At 42.5% G+C, this 15,575-nt stretch overlaps 1 protein-coding gene across 1 annotated transcript; it reads left to right on the forward strand.

Moving 5' to 3' along the window:
• Window positions 1–555: 555 nt before the first annotated feature.
• atoh1a (atonal bHLH transcription factor 1a) lies at window positions 556–1,950 on the forward strand. Its single transcript, XM_028414861.1, has 2 exons — window positions 556–917; window positions 1,154–1,950. Exons 1-2 carry the CDS (start codon window positions 644–646, stop codon window positions 1,948–1,950), a joined length of 1,071 nt encoding a protein of 356 aa, XP_028270662.1. The 5' UTR covers window positions 556–643.
• The last annotated feature ends 13,625 nt before the right edge of the window (window positions 1,951–15,575 follow it).

The following is a 15,575-nucleotide window of genomic DNA, read 5'->3' on the forward strand; positions in this document are numbered from 1 at the left end:
GACAGTTATCTGAGGCCACTTCAGGTTTTCATTCTCTAACTTTAGAAGAAATTCCAAAGTCGCCCCAGATCCCTGTCATGGTGGCAGGCCTCTGCGTGTTGCACCCTGGTCTGTGTTAACTTGAACTTTGTGGGATTTGGGTGGAAGTTTTTATCGCAATGAGGAAATAGTTCGGTCGAGGCTGGCAAATTAACCCCTTTAACCCTTCCGGTTCCCTGCCCTCTGTCATGTCTGAGATGTGACACACACGCAGAGACAGGTAGGAATTCGGCCCTTTTTACGCACGTCTCGCGCTGTCCACGCTTCTCCATCACCTGCACGTGCGTCCTGTGGGAGGTTCCTCTTACCTCCCTTGCGTTAAACACACCCTTAAATCGTAACGGTATCATAAACAGTCCGGCTTCGGGGGGCCATAATCACGTCTCTCGGGCTTTACCGTGAGTTCCTATTGGACGTCAACACGCGACCAGCGCGAGGAGGGGGGCTTCCAGACGCGTGCCGTTTTTTAAACCGACGCCGCGCCTTGAGACACCAGAGAAGGAGTCTCGCACGCGACAGATACATTCACACACAGTGCGACAGCAGAGCAGTGCGTGCCTCCAAGAACTCTTTCTAATATTGTTAGAAGACCGGTTTTTGGATCATGGATGTCCTCACTGTGGAAGACTGGACCAAAGGCGCACGGGAGATGGCAGCCCTGGACACGCGGCAGCAGAGCTGCGGCAGCCCTGCAGGGCTGGAGAGGGGAGGGAAGCAGCAGCTCGAGGAGTCCCGCTACGACCCTGGACTGATGCTCGTGGACAGCGGCACTGACCCACGCGCCTGGCTGGCTCCAGCTTCTGGCACCTGCGCGGCACACGCCACCTCTCCGGACTACCTGCGGCACTCGCCATGCCCGAGCACCGGATCCTACCAGGGTGAGAGATACTACTAATAAAAACAACTTTGGATGTTTCAGTGCAGTTAAACATGCAACAGGTGGCCGACAGCAGCTGCTGTAGACCTAAAGTAGTTTAACTGCACAGTCAAAAAGAGCAACTTTAATTCTCAGCTGAGTTTGTAGTCATAGATAAAAATATTTTATTTATATTTTCTCAACATGTTCATTACTTCTTGTTGTCAATCCAAACTAATCCTCCGTCTTTATTTTCAGAGAGTGGCTCCCCGGGGTCCTCAGGACATCCAAGCCCTCCCAGCTACAGAAAGTCAACCAAGAGCCCCTCCTCTGCTGCGCTCAAAGTCAGGGACCTGTGCCGTCTCAAAGGCACCGTCACCGGGTCCGAACATGAGGCCTCCGTTAGACAGAGAGCCCCATCCAGCAAACCGGTCAACGGCGTCCAGAAGCAGAGGCGAGTGGCCGCCAACGCGCGCGAAAGACGGCGGATGCATGGGCTTAACCACGCGTTTGACGAGCTGCGCAGCGTCATCCCTGCGTTTGACAACGACAAAAAGCTCTCCAAATATGAAACTTTACAGATGGCGCAGATTTACATCAACGCACTGGCGGACCTGCTCCAAGGTCCGGCCTCCTCTAACAGCAGCAACGACATCTCCAACAGTGACAGCAACTCGCCAAAGTGTGACATTTTGATCACATCAGCCGGTGGCTTTGACGGAGCGAAGGACAGAGCCGCGCAGTCTCCTGGAACCTGCAGGACGGCAGCGGCAGGGAGCAGCTTACCGGTCCACATCAGCGGGATGCCTTTCCGTAACTCCTTCGACAAGAGCCAGTTTTCTGTCAGGGTGGAAGAAGCGATGTGTTCGCCCTCTCCAGGGAGTTCCGTGTTCGGGAGCGGAAGGAAAGATTCTCCCCGGAGCGACGGAGAGTTTTCCCCGCATTCTCACTACAGTGACTCGGATGAAATAGCGATGGAGCTTCACTCAAGTGAAGAAGATGATCTTTCAGAACTCAAGCTGCCCACCCACCATCACAACGCTGTTTCTTTCTAAAGTAATGATTCATAAATACAGTCACTATAGCCTAAAACTACATAATGTCCGCAAACAGTGTCAATCATCTATATACTGCTGACAAAATGCATTTTGTAGGAGGTAATTATTTTTTTTTTCAAAAATGTCATGTTCAATTTTTAAGAATGATTCTATTTTACCGACTTGTTGCATCGTCTAAAGATGTTTTTTTATGTGAGATAGGCCTAATTCGGTTCTGCCAATAAATGTATATCCTATAATTTCCAGTCTCCATGGAGGCGTGGCTGGAGGACCCCTCTGCCATGTCGCGCGCAGCACTGCCATGGGTATCCCTCACGTCACTCCAACCAAAACAAAAAGCTGTCTTCCACAAAATCATCATTTTATGGATAATTGCTTATATTTGATAATGTATAAACATTTTTGTAGCATTGATTTTTGATGTGATTTATGTCTTAAATGATCATGTGTATAATGTATTTTGTTTTGCAACTTCAAAAGTTCATTATTTGCACTTTAAAATATTCGAGCCTGAGGCTCAGATTTTTTTTTGTTTGTTTGTTTTCAAACCCACAAACAACATAGATTTGCCTTGTTTGCTAGTGTAGGACCGCCAACTTCATACAAAATAGCCTATTTAATGTAGCCATCATTGCTGCCTTCTTTTGTATTTTCTTTTGTATCTTCATGTGAGTTTTTGTGTGTCCTTTATTTCTTTTTACTGGATGATAAATTGATGTATGTAATGTATTTATTGCTGATGTTTCATTTTTGATTTGCTTTTTATAACTCCATAGTTAAAAGTTGCTGGAAAAGCAATCATTTTTGCCATTCTTTGTTATGTTCATTTGATTTTGGGAATAAAAAAGCAAACGAAAACAATTATGTATATTGATTATTGTTTCAACACACATTACACCTTACACACCTTACACCTTACAATAGACCATGAAAGTGTAACAACAATAATAATGATATCAAAAGACAATAATAATAATGTGTCGTTATTTGTTGGATATTTGTTAATATATATATATATTAACAATAATATACAACAACATACAACAATAATATATATATATATATATATATATATATATATATATATATATATATATATATATATATATATATATATATATATATATATATATATATGATGATATTTAACCAAGTAATATATATATTACTTGGATAAATATTATACAGCCTATATATAGATTTATAACTTTATATATAATAAACTAGGTCAACATTTGCTTCACATAAACGTTTATAAATGTTTTACATTTTATCTTAAATATAGTCTCTATAAGAACCAGACACTAAGTTTCGGGACTTTAAAAAGTGCACAGTTTATTTACAACTGACAGTGATGTGCAAAAATATATGTGCAGCTCATGCATTTCAATTAAATGAAGGAAGGTTTCAACACTTGATCTCTTCTTATGTAATTCATCTTGAACTAACAGCGACGTCAAACGTGTCCAACACGCGCTCGTTAGCCATATGCTACAGGTGCACGCGGCCCCTGGCCTACACTGTCCTGTTACAAACTTGCAGAAACTTCACAGAAAATCGTAACACAACGTTGTTTTCTTGCAACAAATGTCTCACTAAAGTTTTTTCTCTCTCTCTGCTGAACTGTTGCCACGTTGTCCATTTGGTGAGTACCAGATTTGTTAATGGGGAGCGTGCATTAATTTCAGGCTATTGTTGGCAGGCTCGTGGGCCGAGGTGTTGGATGGCCTCAATGAAGCACGCGCTGTCAGCTGGTGAGCGCTCGCGGGTCCCCACCGTGTCCCCGAGGACCTGACTCGAGAGGGAACACACTTTTCTCAACTAAAGAAAGGCCTGCACACACACACACACACACACTGGTACACCTAATCGTCTTTTCTTTCTCCTTTATTTCTCTTTCCATCAACTCGAACAAACGTGGACGTGTACGCACGCGCACGCCGTGTCTGGCAGCCCGTCCTGCTGCGTGACTCGGGCTGAAATTGTTCCCTCTTTCTCTGCCGCTGGTTTCCACCGTGTTTCAAAGGCCCGCCGGACAAAGGTGCGTGCAACAGAAAAAAGCAAAATACTAAGAAATTATTTATGAAATAAGTGAACCCACTGTTTGCTGCCTGTCACTGCCCTGTCTCCCACCCAGTGCTGTCAGCCAATCACAGTCCGTGCCCCTTTGCTCGCCTCTGGACGGCAGGGAATAAAGGGGAATATAATAAGGACGCCGCGTTAAATTATTCACAAAATTTATGCAGGTAGAGCTGGATCTGAGTATGATTAGACAGCCATCTGCGGCGAGTTCGCTTTGCGGTTAAGGGAGATTAAGTTTCCGTAAACATTTTAAAGAGATAGCTACAGTGGAGCTGGAAAGCAACAACAATGTTCTCTGGGGGGAAACTCAATAGTATTCAGTGATATCATTCAGCCTGATGAGGCCGCAGCCACCACAATAAAAACATCTATGAGCAGTCATGAAACTGAATTTTCATATATATTAACCGCAATTAATGTCCATTTAGATCCCACTGAAAACGTTTGTTATTGTTGTTAAGCATCCGTGTGTTATGCAAATATGGATAACGAAGAAATCCATAGCTTGGGAAAGAACTTTGCATATTAGTTGCGTTTAAATTCATGTATCACCAACTCATCAGCGCCAAAACACTTCCAGAGTGCATTATCTCTACAATAACAGGTTAGCCTACATTTGTTCATTTGTTATGCGGTTTCTGATCCTTCTGTAAGATGTTAACTATAGGCAAGAGAGGGGGGGGGGGGGGGGGGCTATCGTCAACAGGTGGGATGCTGCAGGTTGAGGTTTCACACACATTCATTATTTATGCACGGACGTTATGAAAAATAACAACAGTGGAAGAGTCAGGGAGAACCTGAGATGCAGTGAGGCGTGTGGACACTGTTGAGGGTGAAACGGCATCATGTGGAGTTTATAACTCGCCTCTTGCTACTGTTTTAGATCAAAAAGCTTTGGCACACTTATCTTCTTCCACTGTTTGTTTTTAAAAGAAGTTGTTGAACAGCACCATAAATCGACCTGAACCTGTCTGCTCCAGCTGCTCTGCCCCTAATTAACTTTTATACAAGTACTTTCTTAACAGAAGAAACACACAGAGTTTACATTAACCTTTATTGTTAAAAATAATGACAAGATGCACAGAATATTTTACATTATGAATTTTAAAAACAAACAATGAAGCCTGCCTAATAAGCAATCTGTTATCAAGTGGTGTTTTTCAACACACTTGAAGCCTCTGCAGTCATGCTCATTTCAATAAATATATTCAGAAATGTGCATTCCCTGGCTTCCTTTTTAATGAAAAGAAAGGCACTTGCATTTTGTATGAGATATGGGGAGCCGAGCTGTGTGCTGTCCAAAAAGCCACTGGTCTCTCTGGGGACCCAGAACAAAAGGCAGAACTGGGCCATAGTTTCCATCTGCTGTCCCAGAGATAGAGAGAGAGAGGGAGGGAGAGAGGGAGGGAGAGTGAGGGATAGCAGTGAGTGAGGACACCATGGCAGATATAGAGACAGAATAACAAGTGAGAGGGAGGGAGAAGGACAGAGCAGACACCAACAGGCAACACCATGGGTTGTTACAGAGACAGACAGATAACCAACTATAAAGGCCTGACTCAAACACCCCAAACTAGCCCTTTGTCCAAACTCACCCTTAAATTAGCCTGAAGCCCTCACCCCTCATTAGCCACTGCAGCCCTGTTTTATCATGTAGCGTAGCGTATCGTGATCACACAAACACACAATGCAGCTGTGACGCAATGAGCACCTGTTGCATGGCATGCTGTAACTCAGTGATGCTATTAATTGTTAATGAGTTTCAGTAGAAGTGCTGGCACACAGTCACACCAATTGTAGCTGATGTATAGATGTATTTGTTTTGATCTTTGAATAATAATGATGATAGGAGTGTTTTTAGTGCATATAAACTCCCAGTTAATGCTCTTGTTATTAATAAAAGACTTCGACTTTGCAGACAGTGTGTAAAACTGAAAAAAGGTAAGAATAAAAATAAAGGATAATAATTCTAAACAGTTGCAATAAAACATGATGCAAATTAAAAGAAACATAATCCATGGATGATGTGTCAGAGTTAACAAATCTGGTTATCATTGAAAAATGTATACACAATATAGGTGCCTAAGTCTAAAACTACCCCTTTTCCTTGTTTTTGCATTCTAAAGCAAACATAATTTGGACTTCATGTAATTTCTGTTGGCCATATTTACTGCAGTCCTAAAATGTATCTAAATTTCTAATGAAACCTTAATCTGTAATGTTTCATTAGAAATGTAGATACAACTTAGATATGGGGAGTAACAACTGTCTGCAGCAACACAAACTGATCCACAGTAAAGCTTTCCCCATGGATTAAAAAGTTTTTCTATAAATTATATCAAGTATGCTGCAGGTGATGTACTGCTGATAACTAAGCACATAAACAAAGACATGCAGCATAACCCAAAGGATGTGTACATCAGAGGTTGTTTAAATCGAGCAGCAACAAGCAAACAGAATACTGCAGAGTAATCTATGATTATAAAGGTAGCAACAACCAGCAGTGCATAAACATACATTTTATTGTAGTGACATAATTTAATGTACAGTTTATTTTGAAAAACCCACTCATCATGGGCGTTTCATTCTCTGAGAAAAAGGGAGGTGTTAAACTATTTTGACAAAATACATCCTGTGGTTTCCACCATGACATGTAGCCCATCCTTCTGAGTATGTCCACCTGCACATAAACACACTTACACAGCCGCACGCTTTACACATACACACAGTAACAAGGAAGAAGATCAGTTATCTCTGCGGTTGTCTCCTGAAAGACATCTATGGGTGAAGCAGGGTCTCCCAGGGCTTTGTTCTGGGCAGGGTTCAGCTCTTTGTGTCCACCACCTTCAAAGCAAATGTACATGAACACGAACATGAGGCTTCTTGGGTAACCAGCCCATTGAAGAGCAGCACAATAGTGCTACCAATTATCCACAGTGCTCAATGCTCCTGTGGAATCAGTTACATGGCTTTGTGTGTGTGTGTGTGTGTGTGCAAGAGAGAGAGTGTGTGAATGGTAGATTTGCATGTTTGACGATGTATTGCTTTGATGTGTGTGTGTTTGTGTGTGTCCCCTGTTAAATCACTCTTGCAGTTTTTGGACCTTTGACCCCCCCTACTTTTTCACATACCTGTACATCATCTGTACATCTTATAATGTTATGCTGTCTTTTTTATAACTATTGTTTGGATTCTGTTTTTGTTTTATTTTTATTTTTTGCTCACTTTGCAACGACCCATTTCAAACAGCAGCTCTGTGTGTATGTGAGTGTGTGTGCAGTGTAGTTATACTTTCTTAACAGGAAACACCTCAAGTGCAAGGTTATTTACTCCCTTTGACATAGTGTGACTTCCAGCAGTGTTGGGTTACAGAAAGTGTGCAGCTGACCCTCCTCAGAGTCCGTCACTCTGACTGACTCTGCACACATGAAAAGAAATCTCTCGAAAGTTTCGGAAGTGATTTGGCTTGAGGTGATTTTCCATCTTTTTCACACCTTGGAACATGAGAGGGGTGTGAGAGGGTCAGAGTTCAGGGTGGCTGTTCTTTTACATATATGTGTTTGTGTGGTTCCTCAGACACACGTGAGCATTCGTTGGTGTGTCAGCACCCAATCACTTGACACCAGCCATTTTCAACACACGTAACCTCCGCTGGCAATCTGCCAGATTCACGTGTACAGTATGAACATGTGTGCACACAAAAGCATGAGATACATGAGAGTTTGTTACATTGTGAGCAGCAAGTGTCAGATACATTATGGTGTAATGCAAGGGAAACTCTCCAGCTTTGAGAGAACCAGACATCATGTCTTTAATTGGACCGTAGAATCCTGTTGATTTGTGGTGCAGGTACAGAAACATAGACCACCAGCAGACTCTGCAGCTGTTCAGGTGCCAGGATGTGTTCCTATATTCAGCTGCATTCTGTAAAAGGCAGGCCAACGAGCATTCAGACCTACAATTCTCTGCCTGTGGAAGAAAGCTCAATTGGGCAGCAGTGGCTCAGTGGTATAGCAGGGTTGTCCAATAACCGCAAGGTTGGTGGTTCAATCCCAACTCCCTAGTCACTGTTGTGTGTCCTTGGGGAAGGCACTTTACCTGCATAGCCTCCAGTGTACTCGCTGATGGCTTGCTCTTTGCTTAAGCAATTTCCCCATTGTGGGACTAATAAAGGTTTCTTAATTAATTGTCTGAAAAAACACACGAGACAACTTATACAAATGAATCTAATTCACACCTACAGTGTATTAGTAGTCCAGTTTACAAATGCATTGGTTAAATAAATAACTAGGTTTGATTGATATAGTAATAATAAACCTCTGATTAAAATCTTAAATATGTCAACGAAGAAACGAGAAAAAAATGTGTTTAAGTTGTTATTTTAGCTGTAGGTGTGACAAATGTACCTTTCTCAAGCTACAAGCAACAGGAATGTGAGGGGTTCACGTGATGCAATGTGACCAATCAGATGCTGTTAATGGCATACGTGTTGTTGGGTCAACATCAAGGTGGCTGTGTGCTAACTGCTGTGGATATTCTTGGGGTTTTGATATCTCAACTTCTTTGTCGCTATAATCATCTGCGTGTGGAGTGAAGGTTTTTTTTTTGCCGTGGATTGATTAGTGGACCGTGTATTCTGCAAAGGAAACAAAGGAGAAAGTAAGTTGTGTTTATTTGCCGCTATGGCGCTAGCTTAGGCTGGTGGCCACATGAGCTTTGCATTGCTGATTTCCTGTGTCCCTGTTTCTTCAAAAGCTGAACCTGGATTGCCGGAGTGTGTGTGTATATGATGTTTGAGCCTCTGGTGAGTAAACCATTGATACTAGTCTTTTAGGTGGAGGTAATACATGCATATGCTAATGATAATATGGAGTAAAGAGGCGTTCAATTCATATGTTGTGCTTAAAAAAGTTGTTTATATTGTGGTGTGAAAATACATTTCCCTCTGTTTTTCATTGTTATTTGAGTGTGAGTGGTGCTAAAAGGAAAAATGGGAGGTGAGTTCTAGTACAGAAAAGTAATGGTCCTTCTGTAAAGATAGAGGGGGACCTCAGTGGTCGTGGTGAGCCATCGGAACCAGAAATTGTGATCCTGTGTATAATTTGGGAATCTATTTTGTGAACTGTTGATTAATGCTGTTTTCTTACAATACATCAACCCTTTGGTTTCGTGAGTTTTACTCTTCCACTCAATGCAAATTGCTAATAATTCTCCTATAGCAGCCGTAGAGTTCTGATTTACTGGTCCACAAGATAATTACCGGTACACTGAATTACACTGAAGGAAATCTGTATCACCCAGTCTTTACCATCGACAGTTAGAGCTGAGGTGGGTTACAGCAGCTCTTCAGGCTGATTTTGACTGCATGCATGTCTCTGACAGATAACATTATGGTCTCCTCTCAGGTTTAAATTTCAAGTTAAGGCCTTTCGTAGCATCCGTTCCTGCACAGATTTGTTTTTGTACAGTTAAAATAGTTCAAATTAAACTTCTGGTTTGAAAAGGAAAATGCACACGTCACAATAATAAATACACAGTTAAGGTTATGGAATGGTCATGGTTAACTATATCTCTCCTCTCCTCTCTGATCTCTCTTGTCCTTCCTGAGCCCATTGTACAGTTGCCCTTGCAGCTCTCCTTTCAGCTAGTTGCCCTACTCAGGTGAGGGATACAGTATATTGAAGGAGATTTTGCTTGTATTTGATTCCGCTTCTTTTCAGAGAGGCTGAAAGCCTGGCCTCCGTGCTGCCCCCCTCCTTCTCCCTCCCTGTCCTGTCCAGTTCCCAGGGGACCCCCACTCTCTCCCGGGCTGGCCTGGGTGGAGCGGTCTCAGAGTGGGGCAAGTAGGGAACAGACAAGGGTATCACTTACAGCCTCCCTCCTGCACTCACACAGCACAGAAAGCACAGACAGCAGCAGCGCACCCCCTTACCTTGCCTGTCTCCGTCGCTCAGGTGCACATAGACACACGGTGGATTTGGTACATGCTCACACGAACATGCACATCTTTCCCTCTCTATCTTACCAATTAGAGTTACATGTCCTATCGTTTTCACCCCACTCTTTTCAATCTGTCCATTCAGCCAGAGATCCAGGAAAGAAGCAGACCACAATGGAGCTGTGGAAAGCCATCTCTGTGCTCTGAAAAGCAGGCAATTGAGATTTGGTGACTAAGAGTGACACATGAGTTTATATGGAGAATGGCACAAGCGCATTTCCAGGGAAAAAAAGTGGATTCAAAGGCACTTGCACAAGTAAAAACACACATACACACTCACACAAAATAAACTCTGTCTGGGCTAACTTTTTTTGTCAACACACACCTTTGACCTACTGCATAAAGAAGCCAAGCATATCAGATAACATTCATGTTTAATGCTGCAGCAGAAAGCTTTAAACAACTCCAGTATCATCATGTTAAACAGCCTCACTTCAGCTCATACATTGTTATTATGCAATTTTCATGTAAGAAAGTCACTTTTAATTTGCTTTATTTGATGTCAGATTTTGTTTGGGTTGTCAAGTCCTTAGATAAAGCCCACCCAACTTCACCCACATAATCAGAGGAGCTGTACGATCTTGTATTTCTGGAGTGGTCCTTTTAGACACACAACAATAGCTGCAGGGCATATTCACAGACAACAAGCCCCCTGCTAGATAAAACAACAGCACACCACTTCCCACAGTGAAGGAATTGGATTAACATGGACCTTTTCACCAAGACAGGAAATGTAACAGCAGGTCTGTGCACCTACACCCTCACACAAATAGCTTAAATACCAACATTTATTAATTTCAATCAAGCACTGCTTTTCAAAATTCTGTTATTCCCATTCATAGTCTAATCACAGCATCTCAGAAAAAAGCCCTAAAATTATGCGTATAGATGTAAAAACTTCATTTAGATGGTCTTAAGTGTATTTGTTGTCTGTTGGTTGGTAAAGCCTGTAGGGCGTCATTGAGAATAACAGGCTCTTACTAAGACACAAGATCCCAGCAGGATAACACAGCTAATATAGCTAGACATTTCCTACCACTGTAATGGATTAGCCAGCCTCTCAGCAGGGCAACACAAACACATAAACAGTAGTCGTTTGCCTGACTGCGAAATCAGGCTCATATTCCACCTGTTACACTCACAATTTCTTTAACCCTTGTGTTTTCTTCACATTTGGGACCCTCTGGTATCCCTCGGGTCAAATTGACCCGGGACATATTTGGGGTGTTAAAAGCAATTACAAATCAAAATTTAACTTCATAAGCCATTAACATATATGACCTTTATCTCAATTTCAAACAACAGAGACAACATATATGTTAAATTATTGCAATCATCCCTACTACACAATTAAAAATAGAAGTTTGATTTGTTTTTGTAATTTTAATATCCACTGTCAAATCATGCATAACTCTGAACTGTCTTTGTGTGTAAGATACCAGAGCAGTGTTGACTGTGAACAGGAAGTTAGAGGAATGCACAGGCCTTTTCTTCACAGTTAGAACCTCAGGTAGGAGCTCCGTCCTGTTTTTGCACATTGTTCCAACCATTGTCAGCTTGTGGAGCTCAGTGGAGCAGCTCTCTAAATTTCTGAGCTATGACCATGTTGCCTAGTTGCACTGATATTTGTCTCAGCCTAATTAAAATGTATTTTTTCTACAATAATTTGTTTGAATTTATAGTTTAAGGTAAATATTCATCCCATAAATGTATGTAATCAGATTATAAAAAGGAAACTAAATAATCAGCTAAAGTTAGTTTAATGGCAAACATGAGAAATTTCTGAGTTCACGGAGTCTGTTTGTTTTTAACTGGTTTGACCGTCCTTATCTTCCTCCTCCCAGATTAGTGCTGGAGTCTCCCTGTTTTCACACCATTAAGGCCAATCCACATCCTCTTTATTGAGGAGAGGGGGGCTCCCGTGGAGATCAGTGACGCCTCACTGACCACATCAATCAATCATTCTCCCTCCGACTACCTCTGTCCTGCTTCCTTTTGTCTCTCTCTGTATGTATCTGTCTCGCCTACACAACTTTAATATCTGTCTCATCCTTCTTTCCCACACATGACATGGGAACTACTTATCACAAAAACACAAATAAATGTTGTTGTTGAGCAAGTCATCTGTGGGGACTGTCTTGGTATTTTAGTGAATTTTAAGTCATTAAAAGATTATTGCCTTAGAAAGGGCCTGTAAATTCTAAGCCAGGTTCATAGACAGCTGGGAATTGTATGCAATTATTTTGGACACTTTCTTTTTGTACATGTGCCACGTGTCAACCTGCAGCAACTGTACATCTCACAGTTTACCAGAAAAACTCTATACTTGTCTACATAATGAGGTCAACTACGCAAAATCTGTAAGAGAAGCGGGGCGACAATAGATATCGGTTGAACTTGCACTCCCTGTATAGCAAAGGGGTTTTTGTTCCAGCATTGCCCTCATGGGAGGTCATGTACCGTGACACAAAATGCAGGCCACATATGTGCATTGTGATAGTAATATAGGCCTTTTCAATGGCTCTGTGCAATTTTAGACTTGGTTTAAGTAAAAGTCACTATGGACGCCTACACAATGCAAACATTTCTGTTGTTAGGTTGAGATGAGGAATAACAAAGCTTGTGTCTATTTTTTCCTACTTTCCTATCTGTGTGCTCTGTGGTAGGTTCGTCTTCATTTTTATTATTGTTAACTAATTTTGTGAAAAAGAAAGAAGTGGTAGACCTGTAAAGAATTGCTTTTGGGATTGCAAAAGTAAGCGTATTTCTGTAGGTCTATAAGAAAATGGCATCAAATCTCACTTGAAAAAGGATGAGTACACCATCAGTCACCAATCAAGTTCCACTCCTCTCCAGGTAATAATAACTTATATAGCTTAATGGTGAAGTGGTGAAATGTTCAAATTTTGGCAGTCCAAAATGCCAGACTCCAGGCCTCTGAACAATAGTCTACAAAACACAGATTATGGAGAAAGAGCCGACCGGGTCCGTCTAAATGCTGGATTATCCAGATACAGCAGGTTGAGTCTGTCGGTCTGTATTTCTCCCCTCGTAACAGCTAAACAAGCTGGTTAGTTTGGGTACCAAGAGCATTCAGGAAAAACTCTATTTAAAAATGCTATTTATGACCCGTTTCTTCTTTTTACCTACACACCCATTTCTACTTTTTTTTGCCATTTTGGTTCACTTTGGCATTTTTCCGCCTTCCTCTTATCTCACCTGTCTGTCTGCATACCAACCTGTCTGCTGCTTAGTGTGCCTTTTTACCACTCAGTCTGTATGTCTGCCAGCTTAGAAAGGTCAGTACTAAATGGATTGAGTGTAAACAATGCCCTCGGTACCTAGGACAGGGACAGCCAGTGTCCCATAGCCGACGTCCTGCCGTCGCCCTGTGTGTTGTGTGGCCGGCCCTCCTTATTCATCTTTACTCTTCTCCTTCTTCCTCCTCCCTGCACTCGTTGCATTTGTTCGCTTTCTTTGCCACCTTTTTCATTCTGCTTTTGGCCACTTGTCACTTTTTTTTTTCTCCACCGCTTTCTTTTCTCTCTCCTGCCCTCCATCTCTATGCCCCCCTCCATCAGTCCCCATCAGGAGGAACCTAATAGGAAATCAAAGTTTCTGGTGGAAGAATGGAGCAGGGCTTAGCGTTACTGTCCCCTGGGTCCTCCCTGCTGAAAGAGGAGTGCAGAAAAGACTCTATACTGGCACTGTGGAGGGGAAGGTTAATGCAGCAGATAGTCTTTCCCTATGCTCTCTTTCCATGTCTCTTTATTTACTCTTGTTTCTCTCAGACACACACTCTTTTTGTTCTTTTACCTTCTTGCAATGGCCCGGAAACACACACATGCAACACATGTGCTCTCCTCCGCTCAAAAAGGAAAAAGCATGAGCAGGTAGCTGCCCCTGGATGGACGGTGTTGGTGAGGTTGAGTCTGTAGCTTGCTGCTGCACCCTCCATCCTTAGGGATGCGGTGTGTATGGTCATGGTTTGGATCAAGTGTGTGTGAGTGAGCCACCCCTAGCACGATGTGGAACACACCCCTGCCCTTCAAAGCGCTGCCTATGTGTAGCAATTGACTCCATTGCCCCTGCGAGCTCAGGTACTGCTGCCTCGTCAAGCATGTCAAGACACATTTACAAAGGCTGTGCTTGTGCCTCCCTTCAATGGAGGCTTCGTATCAATGAATATAATAATCAGGTAATTATTGAAAGAAAACTGAAATATTTAATTGTCCTTTTTAAAATCAAAATTGGTCTGTGGCAGCTTTAACCAGTGAGATAGTTTTTCTTTGTTTCTTTTGCCATTTTCTTCCATTTACTGTCATTTACAGGTTCTGCTGGGTCAGGTTTATGGAAACATGGTTCAGGAAAAAACCTTTTTTCATCTGCAACAGATATTGGCACCATTTTCTGGCTACCATGCAGACACGTTCTCCGCCCACATGGCAGGGGGAAGAAGTTAGCATGCCACTTTTTTCATGTAACATTTCAGCAGTCAGTCTCATCCTGTAACATAAAATTGTCATTGTTTTCTATTGTTTTGTGCACAATGACATAAATTGTATTTTTGACAGCATGCACACATTTTAAACTGAGGCTTTTCGTATGGAGTTGTGTTCTGTGTCTGCAGCATGTTGTGTTTTCCCAGTGAAATATTGACATACTTTAATGTATTTTTTCTTGCGGACATGACAACCAGCAGGATATCCTACATTTTTACCTAAGCCAAATCATGGATGAACATAGTAAAAGTGTGTTCTTGGATTATAAAACTGAAAGGATTATTGTAGTACATACTCATGCATATAGGGTGACACTGTCATCAACAGTGGCAGAAAGTACCATGTAAAAGTAAAGGATAAGCCAGAATTAGGCCTGTATTAGCTGTCTAGCATTAGCCAACTTGATGCTGAGTAGTGCAGATCCTGCTATGTTAATCTTCTTAAACACTCAGAGGTGGAAAAGCTTAAACAGTGTCAATGCCTGGAGGCATGAGGGAGCACTGGGAGCACTGGAGGAGAGGGCAGGGGAGGTAGCAGTATAGAACAGGGTGGGGCACAGGAGCCAAAGAACAGGAGGGGGTAGCAAAAGGTAAAACATCTTGTAAGGAGTCAGGAGAAGACAGAGGATGACTGAGAAGCCACATAAATTCAGATTCTTTTAAAAACTCTGTATTCCTACCCCAAAATGTCCTTCTGTCCATACCACTTCACCCCTCCTCTCCCCTCAAGCCTGCACACCACCCACCTGCCCTCTGTACTCCCCCACAGAAGAGTTCGGATTCTTGGAAGGTGTTGGGTGTCTACAGTGTCACAACTAAACAAAACCATTTGAAAACAAAGTGGGCTCGTGAATGTGCTGGCGCAATCCGACCCCTCTCCCTTTGTGGCCGTAGAGAAAAACGGCCTCTCAGAATCAAGGGGATGGAGGGCGGGCAAGGGGAGGCACACCATTTCAATCCGCAGGTTACCCCCTATCCACCCACTCAGACCCGGCTTTTACCGCCTCCGCTCCACCCCACATACACCCACACTTTTAAGTG

Source organism: Parambassis ranga, chromosome 9 (genome assembly GCF_900634625.1).
Source record: "Parambassis ranga chromosome 9, fParRan2.1, whole genome shotgun sequence".
Taxonomy (NCBI): Eukaryota; Metazoa; Chordata; class Actinopteri; family Ambassidae; genus Parambassis; species Parambassis ranga.

Coding starts and splice junctions, on each gene's coding strand:
- atoh1a (XM_028414861.1), top strand. CDS start 644: ATGGATGTCCTCACTGTGGAAGACTGGACCAAAGGCGCACGGGAGATG. Junction 918..1,153: donor GAGCACCGGATCCTACCAGG/GTGAGAGATACT, acceptor CTTTATTTTCAG/AGAGTGGCTCCCCGGGGTCC.